This window comes from Camelus ferus, chromosome 11, assembly GCF_009834535.1.
Source record: "Camelus ferus isolate YT-003-E chromosome 11, BCGSAC_Cfer_1.0, whole genome shotgun sequence".
NCBI classification, from domain to species: domain Eukaryota; kingdom Metazoa; phylum Chordata; class Mammalia; order Artiodactyla; family Camelidae; genus Camelus; species Camelus ferus.
Window position 1 is genome coordinate 14227357 of NC_045706.1, and position 20852 is coordinate 14248208.

The 20852-nt window shown below is 32.9% G+C and overlaps 1 protein-coding gene across 4 annotated transcripts in view; it reads right to left on the reverse strand.

Annotated features, from left to right (window-relative positions):
* The window catches only part of ATRNL1 (attractin like 1), a 593456-nt gene that overhangs the window by 496843 nt on the left and 75761 nt on the right, over nt 1–20852 (reverse strand). For all 4 annotated transcript variants that reach the window (XM_032490833.1, XM_032490832.1, XM_032490834.1 and 1 more), the window contains exon 9: nt 12057–12240. In XM_032490833.1, the coding sequence (XP_032346724.1) occupies nt 12057–12240 (184 nt within the window). The remainder of the gene's footprint in view (nt 1–12056; nt 12241–20852) is intronic.

Here is a 20852-nt window from a genome sequence, read left to right on the forward strand (position 1 = left end):
TCCATGGTAGAACAGAAAATATAACAGGATCTATGGTCACGCATTAAGGGTCTCTCGCACAGAACAACTCTGCCAGCAGTCCTACTATACTTCTCTAACCCTTCACTCTTCCTTCCTCTTAAATAATCATTTCGTATTTCATACTTCCTCTTCTCTCTTCAAACCTCAGTCTTCCAATAAATAACCCCCATTTTCACTCTCAACTGATCACTTCACTTCCTATTTCACTAAGAATATAAAAAGAACCAAAATTTTCACAACCTCTCACCACCTCTACTCATTTATCTGCAACTGTATTCTTTTTATTTCTATGCCTATGAATCAAGTGTCTATGCTTCTAAAGGCTATCCTGTGTGTTCACTAGATCCCACTGCTATTTGTTTTCTTAAGTACATCCCTCTAGCAAATTCTTTCTTTCCCTGCATCATTAATTTTTACATCTTCTTGATCTTTCCTATCAAACAAGAAATATAATTATTTCTCCAAACTTAAAAAAACAAAAAACTTTGCTGGGAAAAATGGACAGCTATACGTAAAACAATGAGATTAGAACAATACCTCACACCATATACAAAAATAAATTCAAAATGGATTTAAGACCGAAATGTAAGACCTGAAATCATATAACTCCTAGAAGAGAACATAGGCAGAACACTTTGACATAAGTCATAGCAATATTTTTTTTGATCTGTCTCTTAAAGGCAAAAGAAATAAAAGCAAAAACAAACAAATGGGACCTAATTGAACTTAAAAGTTTCTGCACAGCAAAGGAAACCATCAAGAAATTGAAAAGACAACCTATGGAATGGGATAAAATATTTGCAAGTGATATAACTGACAAAGGGTTAATACCCAAAACATATGAACAGCTCTTACAACTCAGTATCAAAAAAAAAAAAAAGAAGTCCAATCAAAAAACAAATGGGCAGAAGACCTCCATAGACATTTTTTCCAAAGAAGACATACAGATGGCTAATAAGCACAGGAAAAGATGCTCAACATCACTAATTATTAGAGAAATGCAAATCAAAACAGCAAGGTATCATTTCACACCTGTCAAAATGGCTATCATCAAAAAGTCTACAAATAACAAACGTTGGAGAGGATACAGAGAAAAGGGAACACTTGTACTCTGTTGGTGGGAGTGTAAATTGGTGCAGCCACAATGGAAATTAGTATGGAGGTTCCTCAAAAAACTAAAACTGGAACTACCATATGATCCAGCAATTCTACTCCTGGGTATATATGCAAAGGAAACAGAAACATTTATTTGAAAAGATACATGCACCCCAATGTGTATAGCAGCACAATTTACAAGAGCCAAGATATAGAAGCAATCCAAATGCCCATCAACAGACAAGTGGATAAAGAAGATGTGGTTTTTACATACAACAGATGTTACTCAGCCATGAAAAAGAATGAAAGTCTGCTATTTGCAACAACATGGATGGACCTAGAGAACATTATACTTACTGAAATAACTCGAAGATGAATATTGTATGCTATCCTTATACGTGGAATCTAAAAAAATAACAGAAATGAGTATATATGCAAAACAGAAACAGATTCACAGACACAGAAAACAAACTAGTAGTTACCAAAGAGGAGGGGGAAGTAGAGAGGTGCAAATTTTGGTACAGGGTTGAGAAATACTGATGATCATAAAATAGAGAAGCAACAAGGATATACTGTATAGTACAGGAAATTACAGCCATTTTCTTGTAATAATCTTTAAGGGAGTATAATCTATAAAAATACTGAATAACTATGCTATATACCCGAAACTAATATAATATTCAAAATCAATTACACTTCAATTTTAAAAACTCTCTTGTTCCCACCTCTCTTACCCATTATTAACCTATTTCTCTCCTTTACACTTTCTCCAATTCCTCTTCTCCATCCTGACTAAAACTTTTTCCAATTAAAATTTCACTCTATCACTCCACTGGAACTTCAGCTATTAACGTCAGCCAAAAGCTCCAGTTTGCCAGATTCCATGATAATTTCTCAATTCTCACATTATGTCACCTATTAGCAGCTTCCAGCAAACTTTCTCTGTCCTTTGACAGAGTCCTCTTGACTTCAAAGAAACCACACTTTCCTACTAATTCATTAACTGCTTATTCTGGTTCTTTTTCAGGTTGTTCGTCCTTATCTCTCTGACCAGAAAATCAGAGGGTCCAGATCCCCAGACTCCAGTATCCAGCCACCTATTTCACACATCTGCCAAGATATGTTATATGTATCCAATGAAATATATCTAAAACTGAGATTCTAATCTTTCTCCACACCAAAAACCCTCCACAAAATTCATCATCTCAATTAGTGCCAACTCCATACTTTCAGGTTTTCAGGCCAAAAGCCTGATTCATCTTTCACTCATTTCTCTGTCCCAACCTATTTCCAATCCTTTACCCAATCTCTGTTGGCTCTACCTTTAAAATATATTCAGAATCCAACCAATTCTCATCACCTACACATTGCCTCCTTGGTCCCGGGTACTATCTTCTGTTTCTTAGATGATTATAATAGCCTCCTAAATGGCTATTGCTCCTGCTCTTGTACCATAATCACAACACAGCAACCAAAGAGATCCTGTAAAAACCTAAGTCAGCATCTCACAGCTCTTTCCAAATCCTCCACTAGCTTCCCATATCAAAGTCAAAACCCTTAAAATCTCTGACTCTATCCCATAGGGTGCCCAAATGCCACTCTAAAATCATTTTATAAAACTTCACCCAACCAGTCTGAGACACTGTACTCCAGCTATACTCGCCCCTTTACTATTTCAGATGATAAGCAACGTTCCTATCTCAAGACTTATGCACTAGCTTCCCCTCTGCCTAGAACACTTGTCCCTCAGATATTGGCATGCCTCATTCTCTAACCTCTTTTAGGTCTTTACTCAAATATGTTCTCAGTGATGTCTTCTCTGATCACTCTGTTTCAGTGTAACAACCTAAATCTCCCTATCCTCTTTCCATGCTTTCTTTTTCATCCATTGCACTTATTACCATTTATAATGCATTTTACTTGTTTCCATTTTTTAATTTTCCACCCCTCCCCATTAAAATACAACTCCAAAACAAAAAGTTTAAAAAAAAAGGTTTCTATGGAAAGTATGCAATGTTAACCAATACATGCAAAATTCAAAAATAGGCAAATGAATTGTTTGCTTGCAAACACATATAGGAAGATTAAAAAACTATAATGAAAAGCAAGGAAATAACACAATATTAAGAATAATACTCTTTGGGAGAAAATGAAGGGAGTGCCATCATGGAGGCAAACTTCAGGGCTTGTGGAGGTACTATAATGTCCTCTTTCTTGGCTCAGGTAGAGTGTTTATTTCATCATTTACTGAAACTATATATTTATGCTTTCATATGGTCTTTGTCCATATGCAATATTATCCAGTTTAAAAAAGAGCACTACAAAAAAATAAGTACTATACATCTCAAAATTACTTTAAGAGATAAAGCTATAGAAATAAGTGTTTCTTTAAATGAACAATGTGTGATTGTAACCAGACATTCCAAAATTCCAAATCTTATAATATATCGTGTTTATAATGACAATCTTTTTTGCTTATATAAATATTTTGTTCTTTTTAATAACTCTTCCTGCTGTATTACTTCTTTATATGTATTTATTTCTATTATTTCTGATATACAAATGTATCTTAAAATAGTTTTTTTTTTTTGAAGTATAGTTTATTTACAATATTGTGTTAGTCTCAGGTGGCATGTACCATAAAATTTTAAATTATCTGTCTCCTTTACTGAGAACTTAGGATTATTCCCAACACAGTGCTTGATACAGATTCCACAATTTTTGTTGAAAAGATTTCAGACATTCATTATGCAGAGAAATTGTCAAGGATAAACACATGAATAGCGTGTCTATCAGCATTTAGTAGAATGTAGCTAACTAATAACATATTTAAAAAATTGTCTTGTATCACTTTCCAAAACCTCTAACAGCTACATTTTTAGAGAAATCACAAAAACTTGATAGTTTAATAAAAGAGCTTTGAATACGTCAATGCGAAAATAACTCTCATTATAACAAATTGAAGAAGATAGAAGAAATCATTTCGTGTAACCAGATTAGCATCATTATGAAAACATAGTTCAAGTGTATGTGATTTCAAAGTTTTTTTAAGTACAGAATTAATATATTACCACAGGAACATCGTCATGAGAGTCACTACTTTTCCTTTTTAATATTTCTAGAAGAACAGTTAAAATACTTTTAACTTGAAAATAATGGGAAAAATTATCAAATTTATAATTATAGCAATAAGTTATAAATGATAATATTTAACATGCTCCTTATGTGTTAAAAAGTATTGCGCTTTCCCACAGGTTATAGGAACACAACAATAAAGAAAACGACTTCAACGATAAAACAAGAAAATCTGAGGTCTCTACTATCACAGAAAAACCTTGACTCAGAAGAAAACTGAAGATGTGGGCTCCTCCTACAAGCTGTACGAACATACATGTGCAAAGAACGTTCTGAGATACCTCAGTTAACAAGGCTAAGAAATCAAGACCACCATGGCCCTGGTACCCAAAATCATTACAGTAAATTTAAAGTCTCTTAGCAAAGGATAACACCAATTAATAAAACATTCTAACAATATAAAATGAACCATTTTGAGAAATGGAAATTCCTATATGTCTAAGATGTCTTTTTCTCTCTTATTCTTTAAACATAAAGAAACCAGACTCAACTAGGCCTGAATATGTGGGGTAGCAGCAATGGCTTTGGGTGTATCTAAATTTTTATGTCTCAATTCTTTTCCAAAAAAAAATCTAATTTGGGTAATCATACATTAAAACTTGACCCTCTTTTAGTATTTCAAGTTATCAAAAACTATTAGCATAAAATACTAAACCTTAGAAGTCAAATAAAACAGATTTCTATTTTTAAATAAATTTTTATGAAATATAGCCTAGACATATACCAAAAAGTACACATATCTTAAGGGTATATAGTTCAATGAATTATCACAAAGTGAACACATACATGTAGCCAGTCCAGGCGCTTCCCCGTTGCCCATCCTAACCCCTACTCAGTTCTTCCTAGCCTCAAGGCAGTCCCTGCCATAACTCCTAAGACCACAGACTTGTATTTCCTGGTGCTAAAGTGCATACAAATGGAATCATATACTATCTATTCTTTTCTGTCTGGCTTCTTTTGTCAACATTATTTTTGTGAGGTACAACTGCACAGATGCATGCAGAGATAATTCTTTCATTTTTATTATTGCATAGCATTCCATTATGTGAATATACAAATAATTTATCCACTTGAAAAGATAATGGATATTTCATTTGTTTCCAATTATAGACTATTCGAAATAATGCTGTTGTGAATATTCTTCTACACATGACTTTAGTGCACACATATTTGCATTTGCTGAATGTATAACTAGAATAACTATCACAGGACAACATAAACTAGATATGTGTATGTGAGAAAGTATCCAAATTTAGCAGAAACTGTCAAAAGGTTTTTCAGAGTGCTTCTATTGGTTTATACACACTTGGTATTAGCAGTCTTGTAAATTTTAGCAGTTTCAGTGGATATGTAGTGGGACCTCAATGTTATCTTAATTTAAATTACCCTTGTGGATAATAAGGTTGCACATATTTTAATAGGTATTTTGGCCATCTGTATATCTTTTTTGGTGAAGTACCTGTTCAAGTCATTTGCCCATTTTCTGTTGAGCCATCTAATATTTTCCTGTTGATCTGTAGCTCTGTATATCCAGGAATAGACACTTTGGTTGACTTTATGTGTTGCAAACATCTCCTTCACTGAAGCTTGGCTTTTCATCTTCTTAGTGATATTTTTACACATATATCTGGTTGTTGTTTTTTTTACTTTATTAAGAGTACTGTTTAAATACTATTTTAAAAGTCTTTCTTTGGCAATAAAAATAGATATTTACCGGTTATCTTCTACAATATTTTATATTCAATATTTACATCTACAATTGATCTGAAACTGATTTTTGTGTATGATGTGAAGCACGTTCCCAAATTCATTTCTTTCAATTGTATCATTCAATTGACCCAGGGTAATTTATTGAAAAAATCGACTCTGTAGTCCCAACTTTGTTATAAGCTAAGGCGCTGATAAATGTTGTAGGTTTGAATGGGGAATTCCTATTTGCTGCACTGGTCTATTTACCTGTCTTTCCAACAGGGCTTGATTACTATAGCTTCAGTCATGAGATCTGAAGACCTAGAAAAGTCTTCCAACTTTGTTCTTCTAAAACTGTTTTAGCTATGATTGGCCCTTTGCAATTTCATACAAACTGTAGAATAAGCATATCAATTTCTAAGAGAAAAATAGTTCCTGCAATTTTGCTCTGGCATTACATTAAATCTAAAGATCAATATGGGCACAAAAAAAATTTCTACAATATTGAATATTTCAATCAATTACCATAATGTATCTCCCATTTATTTAAGTCTTCAATTTCTCAAAACAATGTTTTTGAGTTTTCTATGTGAAGATCCTGCACATATGTCGTTATATTTACTTCTTAGGTTGTTGATGCTCAGATAACCTAAATTGTATTGCTTTTAAATTATTTTCTAATTGTTCCTGGTACAGAGAATCATACTTGACTGTTTTCTTAATATTAACCTTATGTCTAGCAACCTATTTATTACACATATATCTTTTACATTTTGTTACTCTCTTTTACTTTAATTGTGTTGCACTGGCTAGAAATTCCAATACAATGGTGAATTGAAACAGTGATAGTAGCCATGCTTACTCAGTCCTAATCTTAAAGGGAAATTTTTCAACATTACCCTGTAATGTTTGCTATAAAGCTTCTCTGTTTATTTGTACCTTTTACCACATGAATAGTTTGCTTCTATTACTACTGTACTAGAGTTTTAATCCTAAGTTAAATTTTATCTAAATTTTTTGCTGCATCGTTTGAGGTTATGTGGCTTTACTTCTTTATACACTTAATGTATTCATTTCCCTGATTTTATGAATTTTTAATTAATCTTATATTCTGAGAGTCAACCCAAATGATGTATTGTCCTTTTCATAAACTGCTGGATTCACCTGATTTTTTGTATCTATTTTCATGAAAAAGATAACAGTATAACTTCCTTACCTGTAATATATTTTTCATATTTTTGTATCAAGGTTATGTTAGCCCCATAAATAGCAAAATAATTATTTCTGTTCTCTGAAAGTTTGTGAAGGATTGGTGTTATTTCTTAAAGATGTACTTCTTAAATGTATGAGTAAACTCACTAGTAAAGTGATCTGGGCCTGCAGAGTTTTGGGTTTTATTTTGTCTTGTTTTGTTTGTGTTGTTTTTCAAGGGAAGAGGGTTTCAATTATAGATTCTATTTCTTTGTTATAAAAGTATTCCAATTTTCTATCTCTTCATGTGTCAATTCCAGTCATTTTCATTTTTCTAGAACTTTGACATGGTTCATTTGATTTTTTAAAATTTACTGTCATACAGTTGCTTATCATATGCTTTTATCATTTTTTCATGTCCATAGACCTGTAGTAATGTCCTTTTACATTCTGGATGTGGGTTATTTGAGTATACAGCCATCCCTCAGTATCTAAGGGGGACTGGTTCCAGGACCCTCACAGATACCAAAATTCACAGATGCTCAAGTCCCTTACATAAAATGGCACAGTATCTGCATATAACCTACACACATCCTCCTGTATATTTGAAATCATTTCTAGATTACTTATAATAACCAACACAATGTAAATGCTACATAAATAGTTGCTGGAAGGTGACAAATTCAAGTTTTGTTTGCTTTTTAGAACTTTTGGACTTTTTAAAAACATATTTTCAATCTGTGGTTGGATGAATCCACAGATGCAGAACATGGATTCAGAGGGCCAATAAAATCTTTGTTTCAACTCTGGGGGGAGATTTACCTTATTCTTCACAAACAACCAACTCTGTTGATTTTTGATGCTATATGGACCATCTCTCTCATATGTTTATTTTATGTTTCACTAATTTGTATTCTATCTCATATTCTCTTACTTTTTCCTCTCTTTATCTACTTTATCCTTTCCTTAAGATTAATCTGATGTTCTTTTTATAACTTCTTGAGGATATGCTGAGACCACTGATTTTCAGGCTTTTTAAAATCTTTTTAATAAATTCATTTAAAGTCGTAAGTCTCCCTCTTGGCAGCATCATAATCATCTTGATGTGTTATTCAATACAAAATATTTTCTAATTTTCAGTATAATTTCTTTCATGAATTTATTTTAAGGAGTTTATTAATTCCAGACATCCTAGGGTTTTTCTAGCTCTTTTGTGTTCATTTCACTGTAGTCATAGTGCTCTATATTATTTTCTCACTCCTTGCTCTGTATGATTTCAATCTTTTAAAATTTGTTGGGATTTGCATTAAAACCCAGTATATGGTAAAGTTTAGAAAATATCCCATATGTACTTGAAAACAACATAAATTCTGCAGTCATAAGATAAAATGTTCTCAAATGCCATAGTACATAAAATTATTAATTGTGCTGTTCAAATATTTTATATCTTTACTGGTGTTTGGTCTTCTTCTACTATCAGTCACCAAATTAACTGGGTTAAAAATATCACACTATGATTTGTCCTCTTTTATTCTGTCATATTTTTGCTTTGCTTGACCTAGTGCTAAAAGGTACATTTACATTCAGAATTGTTATATCTTCCAGGTAGATGCCTGACATAAATTCTTATCTGTCTGCTATTAACATAGCTATGCCAACATTCTTTTGTCTGGTGATTACATAATATATATCTTTTTCTACCCTTTTACCTTCAGCTGTTCTAAATATTTTTAGACTTTTGATATATTTTCTAAGCAGCACATGGCAAGGTTTTATTTTTATACCCAGTCCAAAAGCCTTTAGCTTTTGACTGAAATATTAAGCTCTTACACTTAGTGTAAGTGAAATATTTATTTCCTCACATGCAGTGTAACTGTTGGTATATTTGGAATTAAATATACCATCTTACTACTTCCTTTACATTTGCCCCAACCTTACTTGTTCCCTTTCCATTCCTTTCTTGTCTTCTTCCAAATGCATTAAGCAGTATTCTCATTTTCCCCTCTATTCACTTGTTAGATATACAGTGTTTTACTTTTATTCTTATTGTCACCTAATGATTACAGTATAGACCCTTAAATATTAATATCTACTATAAATAAGTTATCAATTCCCATGTAATACAAGGACGTTAGTACTGTTGAACACCATTTACTCTTCTTCCTGATTTATGTGCCATTATCATGCATTTAAATTTTGTATATGTTTAAGTCTCTATTACTATGATAGTATTATACAATAAATAATCACTTAGATTTACCCTTTTCACTTCTCTATTCCTTACAATATCTAGCATCATTTTTCTCCCACTTCAATAGAATTTCCTTTATTTATTTAGTATTTCCTTTATGGCAGGTCTGCTGTTGTCAAATTCAATTCTTGTTTTTCTGAAAAGTCCATGTTTTGCTTTCATTCTCAAGGGTTTTTCACTGGGTGAAGAATTTTAGACTGATGATTATTTTCTCTCAGCCATTTGAGGATGCCATGTCTTCCAAATTCCATTTTTCCAGTTAAAAAATTAGCTGTCAGTCTTAGTGTTACACCTTTCAAAAGAATATGCCTTTTTTCCTCTCTGACTGCTTTTCTCATCCTATGTGAGTTTTCATAAGTTTTACAATGATATTTCTAAGTGTAAGTTTCTTTGTACTTACCCCCTTGGTGCTCATGGAATTTAACTTCAATTTGTGGCTTGATGTCTTTTGTCACTTTTGAAAATGTTCAGGCATTTAAAACTTCAAATAGTGCTCTACGTTATTTTCTCACTCCTTTTCACCAGACTCCAATTACATACATCTTAGAACATTTCCACATGTCCCTTATATTTCTTTCTCTCTTTTATTTTTCACTATTTTTCTTCCTTTACTTCAATATGGTTATTTTCTTTTGACCTATCTTCCATTTCATTAATTCCCCCCTTGGCTATATCAACCTGCTCTAAACATATCCAAAGAATTTTTAATTCATTTAATGTATTTTCCATTTCTATAAATTCCATTTGATTCTTTAGTAAAATTTTCCAGTTGTCCATTGATATTTTCTACCTTATATTTTAATTCTTTGATCATAAAATCCTAATTATTTTAAAGTTTCTGTCTGAAAACACCATTATCCTACAGGTATATTGTAATGGCTGTTTTTTATTTTTCATATCTTTTTCTTTTCTCTAAGTTTGTTTGTTTGTTTTGTACCATATATTGCATATGAAATAACTTAAGGTTCTGTATGATAGTATCTTCCTCAGGAAAGGATTTACTTTTGCTCTGCCACTAGTTAAGCTATGGGCAGATCACCATAATCCAAAGATAGACTTATCCTCACTCATACATTTAGAACTTCAGGAACCAGACTAAATCATTAAGTGTATACCAAAACCCCTCTTCCTTGACACACTTAGAAATCCAATTTTCGTTTACCATATTGATTGACAGAAACTCTGCTCAGTTTCTCAGACAGTTTTCAGTATTTATCATTGTCTCAAGGACAAAAGTTGCACAAAAAGCCAATCTTACCTCCCTCGTCATTCTATACCTCCTAAATCCTGACCCACAGATTTTCACTGTCTTTATAGCTCTCTGATACCTTAAAAAGTATTAATTCCTAATTTTTCTCAGTGGAAATAATAGTCCAGAATAATCCATTTCACCACTGAAAAAGAATTTCTCCAAACACACATTTACTAATATCTCAACAATGTAGCCTATCTACTAAACCATAATACTGCATTTTATTAGACAAAAGATAAAAATAAAAATTAGCAAAATTACCCAAAGGAAAAGTCTTCGTTTTTTTAAATTCCATCTTTCTGTTTTCAAATAAAGTAAAAATTAGAATATATGTTTGAAAGTAAAGGGAGTAGAACAAATTATGACTTGGTGAAAAACTGTACTTCATTTAAACACATAAGGTAATTTCATATAAGTTTAAAAGAATGTTTAGTGTTTAAAGAAAAAAGAAGTAGCCCCTTCCCAAGTCTTACCAAAAAAATGAGTACAACAAAAATTCTACTTTAAAACTTATACACCTTGAAAGATTAATAAGTGAAAAACAATAATTCAAACATAAAGAAAAATTACGGTTATGAATATGCAATTCACTAAATAGAAATCATAAGCAGCAAATGAACACATAAAAATATGCTTATTCACTATAGTAACTGAGGTATGCACATTAAAATATCAGTAAGATACCATTAGCATCCATTGCATTGGCAAAAGGAAAATATCCTCACAACTACTAAGTTTTGGTGGGAATATGAAGAAATAAGGACACTCATACCCTGCTGGTGGACGTATACATCATCACAACGGCTTGAAAAACAACTAGGCAACATGTAGTAAAGTTGAGAATGTGAATATGTTCAGACGCAACAATTTCACTTTTAAGTATGTACCCTAGAGAAACTCTTGCATATATGCATGGAAAGACCAGTACAAGATGTAAAAGGTAGCACTGTTTATAACCACAATAAAGGAAAATTTACCTAAATATCTCAGCTTTGTATTTCACAGGAAATTAGATGATGAAAGTGAAGAAATGCTTTTAAAATTTACAAATGACAATAAGAGTGCAAAGAAGAACAAAGCTAAGGACTGGTAATATCAAAGCTCAATGTTATATTGGTAAGAAAAATTGCTCATTTGAACTGAGTAAGATACCAGCACTTATAAGTATGAGTAATGTCTACAGAATAAGTGCATCTATGGGATTAGAAACCATTTTAAAGTCACTCATTTACAGTAATGATGGCTGCATAGTAAATGTATTTTTTTGAGCCTTTCCTACAAAATAGAATATCATTAGTTGAAATAAAGATGAGGGAAAGCCAGGAATATCTCCCTGAAAATATTAATAACTACTACTATTATACAAATATAAAACATAACAGTGCCAAACTTTCCCATCATAGTTCTACCCAACCTACTCACCAAGTCTTAGTGTTAACTTCATACTTATAAAGGTCATCTACCAATCCATATTTGTTGCCTGGTAATGCTTTATAGCCTCCATGAACATAAATGGACTTCGTTATTTCATCATACACACTGGTGTGGCCATATCCACCTTGAACAATAGCTCCTTTGGTTTCTGGAACAAGCCAAGTGTTTGATGCTGTAAGAAAAAGAAGATAAATCATGAACTTCAAGGAGTTTTAAAAATAAAACTAATACATTTCATAGTACTCTTTTAACCAATGTGCATTACATTTGGGAGGTAAGTCCCAAAGAACAAAATTAATGGTAATTTATCAGAAGCAATTTCTTTAATATTCTTAACCACTTTTTAAACATATACCTACAGCCAAACTGAGGCTTTTTCATATTTTTATTCATTTTCTTCTTAGGGACAGATAAACATACTTCTTACCAAAAAATATTGTAGCAACAGAGGTGTATAATGCAAAAGTGAATGTTACCTTCTCCCCCAGCCCACTATCTAGAGAGGTATTATCCAAAAATTCTTATTTCAGAATATTTTCAAACTATAGTTCCGAATAATTTATTATAATATACAAAACAAATGTATATGACCTACATGTACATACATATCTGTAAATATTTGTACCAAAAAATTGTGCTATCTTACAACTACTTTTTCACTTAACAAAACATCTGGGGCATTTTTTCCTGCCCCATTTATTATAACAACTAGATTCCATTGTATTGATGATATATAACATTTAAATAACTACATTGTGACTCACTTGGGTTTCAATTTGTTTTTAAAAACAATGATGCAATAAGCAACCTTGTAAGCTTTATTATCTAATAGAGCATATACCATGTCTCAGGGAGCACCTCATCATTACATTTGAAAGTTTTATTATTGCTATCCTTTATTTACAACTAAGGAAATTCAGGGTTAAAAAAATTTAACACATTAAAAGTTCAAAAGTTAGTGTAGACTAATTTCTCCCTCTCCCTCCCACTAAGTACAACAACAAACTCCATAAATAATCCCAAAAGACAACCATAGGAGACATATGAAAAGTGTAAAGGGAAGACTGACTGGTTGGGGATTCCAGGACTAGAGGAAGGGTATCTCACTACCTCTCCTAAAAGAAGACTACTCAGGCCCAGCATTTCTCAACCCACAACCTAGCAATGAAAAGCAACTCAAGTAGGCTTATTCCTCCCCCAAAACTGAAAAGGAGTCCTATGGATAACCCTAGATGACCCTAGGAGCACTAGCAAGAGAGATCCACGAAACCCTGCCTATAATAAGCAGACAGAGGAAGATGTCCACTTTCCCAGCAGGCCTGAGACTGGAAAGGGGGATCCCACCATAAGACCTGAATACTAAACTTAGAGTAACTGCCTGCTAAAATAGAAGAGTGAAATAGGATCCAAAGACGTCTCATATAAAAGCCAGAATGTCCAGGATACAACCAAAATATCACTTGTCATGTTGGGAATCAGTGAAATTACAACTTTAGAGAGGAAAGATAATCAAGTGACACTAACTCTGAGATGCTGAAATTATCTAACAAGAATTTTAAAGTAGCCATTATAAAAATATTCCAATAAGCAATTACAAGTTCTCTTGAAACAGCAAATTTCAGGGGAAAAAAGACAAAAAAAGATGGATAAATAAACAAAATACAATAATAAATACAAGCTAATTGGACATGCTCATTAGTAGAGTGGAGATGACAGAGGATGGAATCAGTAAATTTGAGGACATATAGATAAAATTTACCCAATCTGAACACCAAAGAAAATAGGCTAAAAAAAGTCAACAATCTCAGAAATTTGGGGGACAGTAACAATAGGTCCAATATCTGTATCACTGGAATCCCAGAAGAAAAGGAAAAAAACAGAATGGAGCTGAAAGTGTATTTTTTTTAAAGGTGGCTGAAAACATCCAAATTGTGTACAAGACATAAACATACAGATTCAAGAAGCTGAGAGAAGTCCAAATAGAATGAATCAAAGAAACCCACGCCAAGACACATGATAAGTAAATTTCAAAAAACTAAAGACAAAAAAAATATTTGAAAGTAGCCAGAGAGAAGTAACACATTACCTGTAAGGGAACATCAATTTGAATAACAGTGGACTTATCATATGAAACTATGGAGACCTGAAGGAAGTTGCACAACATTTTTCAAGTGCTGAAAAAAAATAACTGTCAGGCATGAATTCTACTTCCGGCAAAGCCACCCCTGAGGAATTAAGGGAGGGGAAAGACTCTTAGATGAAAAAAACAAACTAAAAGACTTTGAAATTTGTAGCTCTCTCCTCAAAGAATGGTTAAAGGAAATGCTTCAAACAGAAACGAAATGATAAAAGAAGGCTGAAACATCAAGGAAGAAGAAAAAATAAAGCAGAAATTTGAGTACATACAATAAACTATCATTCTCCTCTATGAGGTTTATAAATCATATTTGATGAAGGAAACAAGAACTATAACATCATCTGATACTGAAGACAATGATATTTAAAAGTGAGGAAGGGATGGGGATGTAAATGAAAGCAAGGTTTCCACATTTTACTTGATGTGCTAAAATGCTGATACCAGCAGACGGACAATTCATATATGTATAGTTTAATACCCAGAGTAAACTCTAAGAAAACTATGCAAAGAAATACATTCAAAAATACTATAAATAAATCAAGATGGAATTCAAAAAATTGTTCAAGCTACCCACAAGAGGCACATGAAGAGAAACAGAACATAAGAATCAGGATACAGATAAAACAAATAATAAAATAGCTGACTTAGGGGCACTAACATATCAAAATTACCCTAAACATAAATGATTCGTTTATGAAATTCTTAAAATGACAAAATTATATGGAGAACAGATCAGTGATTGTCAAGCAATAGGGGTGAGGAAAGGAATAAAGGTACAAGGGACATGGGTGTGGTTTAGAAGAGTCATGTGAATGGTCCTTGTGGTGACAGAACTATTGCAAATCTTGACTGTGGTGGTAGACACATGAAACAACATACAGTAAAATTGTCCAGAACTAAATACATACAAACATGCACACAGAAATGAGTACAAATGAAGCTGGGGAAATCTGAATAAGATCACTGGATTTTATCAATGTCAAGAATTCAGTTTGTCTCAGTAAACATTTAAGGTAACAAAATATTGGCCACCTCAGAAAAAGTATTTTCTTATAATTCATATGTTATTATTTGCATATGCATGAATTTTGTTTTTAATTTTGTAACGTGATCTATCATATTCCCCATTTATAAAAAGTGAATCACTGATTCGTTAAAGAGAAAAAATAGTGATGAAAATAAGTACATGAATACATGAAATAACTTAGGATAATTCTGCAAAAGTCAAAAGCAAAAATGACTCATATATATCAAGAGTTCTTTACTAAGCTATAATGGAGTAATTTAGAGAGTATTTAATAACTTGCCAACAACTTAAAAACCAGGGGAAAAAATATGAAAAATGATACTGGATAACAAGCAGCAAAGGACTCTGATTGTGAAGAATAGGGAAACAAGGTGAGCCCTATGATTGCCAAAACACATGATGGGGGCAATTCCTGGCCGCTGAAGAAAGGGGATTGCACAGAGATTCTGGTGATCTTACTGGGTTGAGAAAACACATTATCAAAGTTTGAAAAAGAAACTCCTACAAGCTAGAATTTGTAGGCAATGATATCAGATATGAGGTATCTGCACAGAGAAAGTTCCAGAGATCTGCAGAAATGTACCCCCAAGTATTCAGCTGAGTACTGATCTGCATGTTCATAAGAAAAAACTACCTGAGGCCATGGAAAGAACCACCAAAAAACCAGTAGGCTGACAACTCTTGGATCTCACCCAGAGCTGGGAACAGATTCCTGCTCCAAACAGCCCTAGAAGAAAGACCTCATACTATAGGAGTGCTGGATAAGGTAGAGTCCTGAAAAGGGCTGTAATGCTGGATTAAATTAGCCATAAGCCAGAAGTTGCTGTGGATCCACTCTGACAAATCTCAAAACAATTCCCTCAAATGCTTACACTGGTAACTTAACCACACGTTAGTACAAAGTTCAACCCTCTTTAAAGGAACACAACAAAATCCAGCTCCCAACAAGGTAAAACTATACAATGTTCAAAACGCATTTAAAAATTAACAAGCAGAGAGGGCAAAGACAGTACAACTCGTAACAAAAAGAAAAGTCAATCAGTAGAAAGAGACACAGAAACAACAAAAAAAGATAGAATTAAAAGAAGAGAATGTTTAAAAAGCTATTGTAAATATACTTAAATACGTTCAATAATGTTATAGAAAATATAAACATGATCAGGGAAAAATGGAAGAAAAAGGACTCAAACAGAACTCCTGGAAATGAAAAATACATTGAATAGAATTAACACAAGTTAGACACTACAGGAGAAAAGAAAAATGAATTTAAGACATTAAAACTGAAACTATCCAAAATGAAGCACACAGACAAATAAACCAACAAACAAAACCCCTGAAAAACAATGAACAGAATGCCAGGGACCTGTAGGACAACATCAGGTAGGGTAATCTAGTATGGTAAGAGTTCCAGAAGTGTGGTGGTGGTAAGGTAGACAGAAATAATGTTTGAAAAAGTAGTTTCTCAAATTTAATGAAATGTATAAATCCACAAAACCAAGAGGATCAATGCAACACAAGGAGGGAAAAAAATTAAGAAACACATGCCAAGGAACAGCATGAAAGACGAACAGGCAGAACAAAAAAAAGACTGAGTTAACTTCTCAACAGAAACCATGCAAGTAGAAGATACTGAGTCACACTTTTAAACTACTGGAAAGGTATCACTAATTATCAGAGAAATGCAAATCAAAACTACAATGAGGTATCACCTCACACCAGTCAGAATAGCCGTCATTCAAAAATCCACAAATGACAAATGCTGGAGAGGCTGTGGAAAAAAGGGAACCTTCCTACACTGCTGGTGGGAATGCAGTTTGGTGCAGCCACTGTGGAAAACAGTATGGAGATTCCTCAGAAGACTAGGAATAGACTTACCCTATAACCCAGGAATCCCACTTCTGAGCATATATCCAGAAGGAACCCTACTTCAAAAAGACACTTGCACCCCAACGTTTATAGCAGCACTATTTACAATAGCCAAGACATGGAGACAGCCTAAATGTCCATCAACAGATGACTGGATAAAGAAGATGTCGTATATTTATACAATGGAATACTATTCAGCCATAAAAAACAACAATATAATGCCATTTGCAGCAACAGGGATGTCCCTGGAGAATGTTACTCTGAGTGAAATAAGCCAGAAAGAGAAAGAAAAATATATATGAGATCGCTCATATGTGGAATCTTAAAAAAAAAAAGAACATAAACATAAAACAGAAACAGACTCATAGACATAGAATAGAAACTTGTGGTTGCCAAGGGGGTAAGGGGTGGGAAGGGACAGAATATGATTTCAAAATGTAGAATAGATAAACAAGATTATACTGTATATAGCACAGGGAAATATATACAAGATCCTGTGGTAGCTCACAGCGAAAAAAAATGTGACAATGAATATATATATGTTCATGTATAATTGAAAAATTGTGCTCTACACTGGAATTTGACACAACATTGTAAAATGACTATAACTCAATGAAAAAAAAAGGAAATAAATAAACTACTGAAAAGGGAAAAACCCCATCAACTCAGAATTCTATACCAAAAAATAACTATCAAAGTAGAGTTCTATATCCCACAAAATATTTGCCAAAAGTGAAAGTGAAACAAAACTTTTTTTTCAGACAAAAGGAAAAAAAAGCAGAGAATATATTATTGCAGACATGCCCTATAAAAATGACGAAAAACATTCTTTAAGCTGAATGAAAGTGATAAGCGAAACCAGACGGAATCTGGATTTAGATAGATGAATGAAGAGTATAGGAAAGGGTTGATATGTGGGTAAATACTAAAGGTACCACCTCTCATTTTCCTTCCCAATAAATGATAATTAACTGTCCAAAACAAAAATTATTACAATTTATTATAGTCTTCGTAAGATCTGATATGATATTAGCACAAAGAAAAAAAGGGAAATGGAGGTATACTATTGTGAGTTTCGGACACTCTATGTGAACATTAGTTACAGTTAGAATCTGATAAGCTAACTATGCATACTGCAAACCCTAGAACCACCTCTACAAAAATAAAACAAAAAGGTGTACTTAATAAATTAACAGTCCTACAGATTCAAGAAGCTGAACGAACCACAAACAGGAGAAATTCAAAGAAATCCACACCACGATGAAATTGCTGGAAACTAAAAATGCATAAAACATCTCAGAAGCAGCTGTAGAAAAACAATGACCCACAGGGGATTTACAGTTCACATGACTGTGGTCTTCTCCTAAGCAACCATGCAGGGGAGAAGGAAGTAGCCCAACACTTCTCAAAGTGCTGAAAAGTAACTAAAACTACAAAAATGACTGTAACTCAGGCTCTGTATCTAGCAAAAACACCCTTCAGGGATGAACGTGAAATGAAGAGATTCTCAGACATGAAAAAAATTAAGCTGACCCACAGCCAGCAGATCTATTCGAAAGGAAATGCTCAAAGAAGGAAATGACAACAGAAGGAAACCTGGAATGAAAGAGGACAATTCATCACAGGGAACCAACAATTCTAACTGTGTGAACACCCAATAATAGAGCATCTAAATGAGTGAAGCAAACACCAAGGGGTCTAAAAAATGAAACACATAAATCCACAGTCATAACTGGAGGTTTCTACACTAGTTTTTCAGTAACTAAGGAAAATACTAAAGAGAATCAGTAAGGATATCCAAGACTTGAATAACCCCATCAACCGTGATACAAATGGCATCTACTGAACATCCCTACCAACTACAGTAGAATGCACATCTATTCAAACTCACACTCAACATTCACCAAGGGAGATCATATTCTGAGTCAGAAAATAGGACTCAAGAAAAATTTTAATTGTAAAAATAGAGCCTCTGACAGTAAAAGAATTAAACAAGAAATAACGGCAAGAAATATTATCTGAAAAAACTTCATATATTTGAATCCAACAAAATACTACTAAACAACTCAGGCATCAAAGGAAAAAATCTTCAAAACACAACATTTCAAAACGTGTGAGGTCCAGCTAAGGCAATACTTAAAGTAGGCATTCTCAGCAGCAGATCCGTCAAGCAGTAATTGGCATTACCTTGGAAACTTCTTAAAAATGCAAATTCCCTGGCAGGAATCCTGACATGATGAATAAGAAAACCAGGGATTAGGGCACAGCAATCTATTTTAACAACCCTCCAAGTGATTCCTATGCATCAAATTTGAGAACTACTGACTTAGAAGGAAATTTATAACGATAAATACTTTTATTTTAAAGAAGAAGAAAACAAGAGTCTCAATCTCAATTCAATGATCTATTCTTAAGAAATCAGTAAAAACAAGAAAAGAAATAGAACAAACAAAGCATCAATCAATATGGCAGAAAACAGGAAATGTAAGCCAGTTATTTGAAAAGATCAATAAAATTGATTAATCTATTAATCTTTAGTCATACTGACAAGAAAAAGAGGAAACAACACATATCAGGTATAAGAGGAACTGTCACTACAGATTTTACAAACATCAAAAAGAATAATAAGGGAATACAATTAACAGCTTTATGCAAGTAAGTTTAATATGTAAATGATATCGACAAATTCCTTAAAAACACACATTACCAAATATCACGCAAAAAGAGATCGATAATTTGAATATTGCTAACATTTACGAGAAAATAAATGCCAGAGTCAAAATCCTTCCCACAGAGAAAGTTTCTGAGCCAGGCAGTTTTACTGGAGAACTCTACCAAGCATCTGAGAAAGAAATAACACTGACTCTACACAAACTCTTAAAGAAAACAGAATAGGATGAAATACTCCCCAAGTCATTTTACCATTACCCAGACTGCAAAACCAGCCTGACAGTTCAAGAAAACTCCAGTTCAACAGAAAACTATAGTCCAATATAGTACAGTATCTCTTATGAGTATTAGCATAAAAATCCTTAACAGTATTTTCGCAAATCACTTCTAGCAATATAATGAAAAGGATAATACATTATGGCCCAGTGGGATTTATGCAAGAATGCAATAGTGGTTTAACATCTGAAAATTCACCCTGTTAAGAAATCAAAAAATTAAAAAGTAAAGGAACAAATGACCTTCTCAAAAATGCAAAAAATTATTTGCCAAAATTTAACATTGTTCATGAAAAAGATTCAGCAAACTAGGAATAAAAGTGAATTTCCTCTACTTGATAAAAGGCATTTAAAAAAACAAACTGCTAATGTAACAATTAAAAGACTGGAGCTTCCCCTCCTACAATAAGGAAAAAAGGCAGGAATGTCTGCTCTCACTACTTCTACTTAATTGTACCAGAGATCCTAGCAGTACAATAATAGAAAGAAAATAATAAAATGTATATAGAATGAAAAGGAAGAAGAACATTTATTAGCATGAGTGTAACACATGATCATCTACATAGAAAATAAGAAGGAATCTACCAAAAATCTACAAGGATCAATAAATGTGTTCAGCAAAGTTGTAGGACACCAGATCAATATTAAAAATCAATTGTCTTTCTATATAATTGCAATCAACAATTGTAAATTGAAATTTTTAAATGCCATTTATAAGCACACATGATAACCACTATATTATGGAAATACCCACAGAATGCCAATTTACAATAACATAAAAAATATAAAATAGTTAGGAACAACTTTAG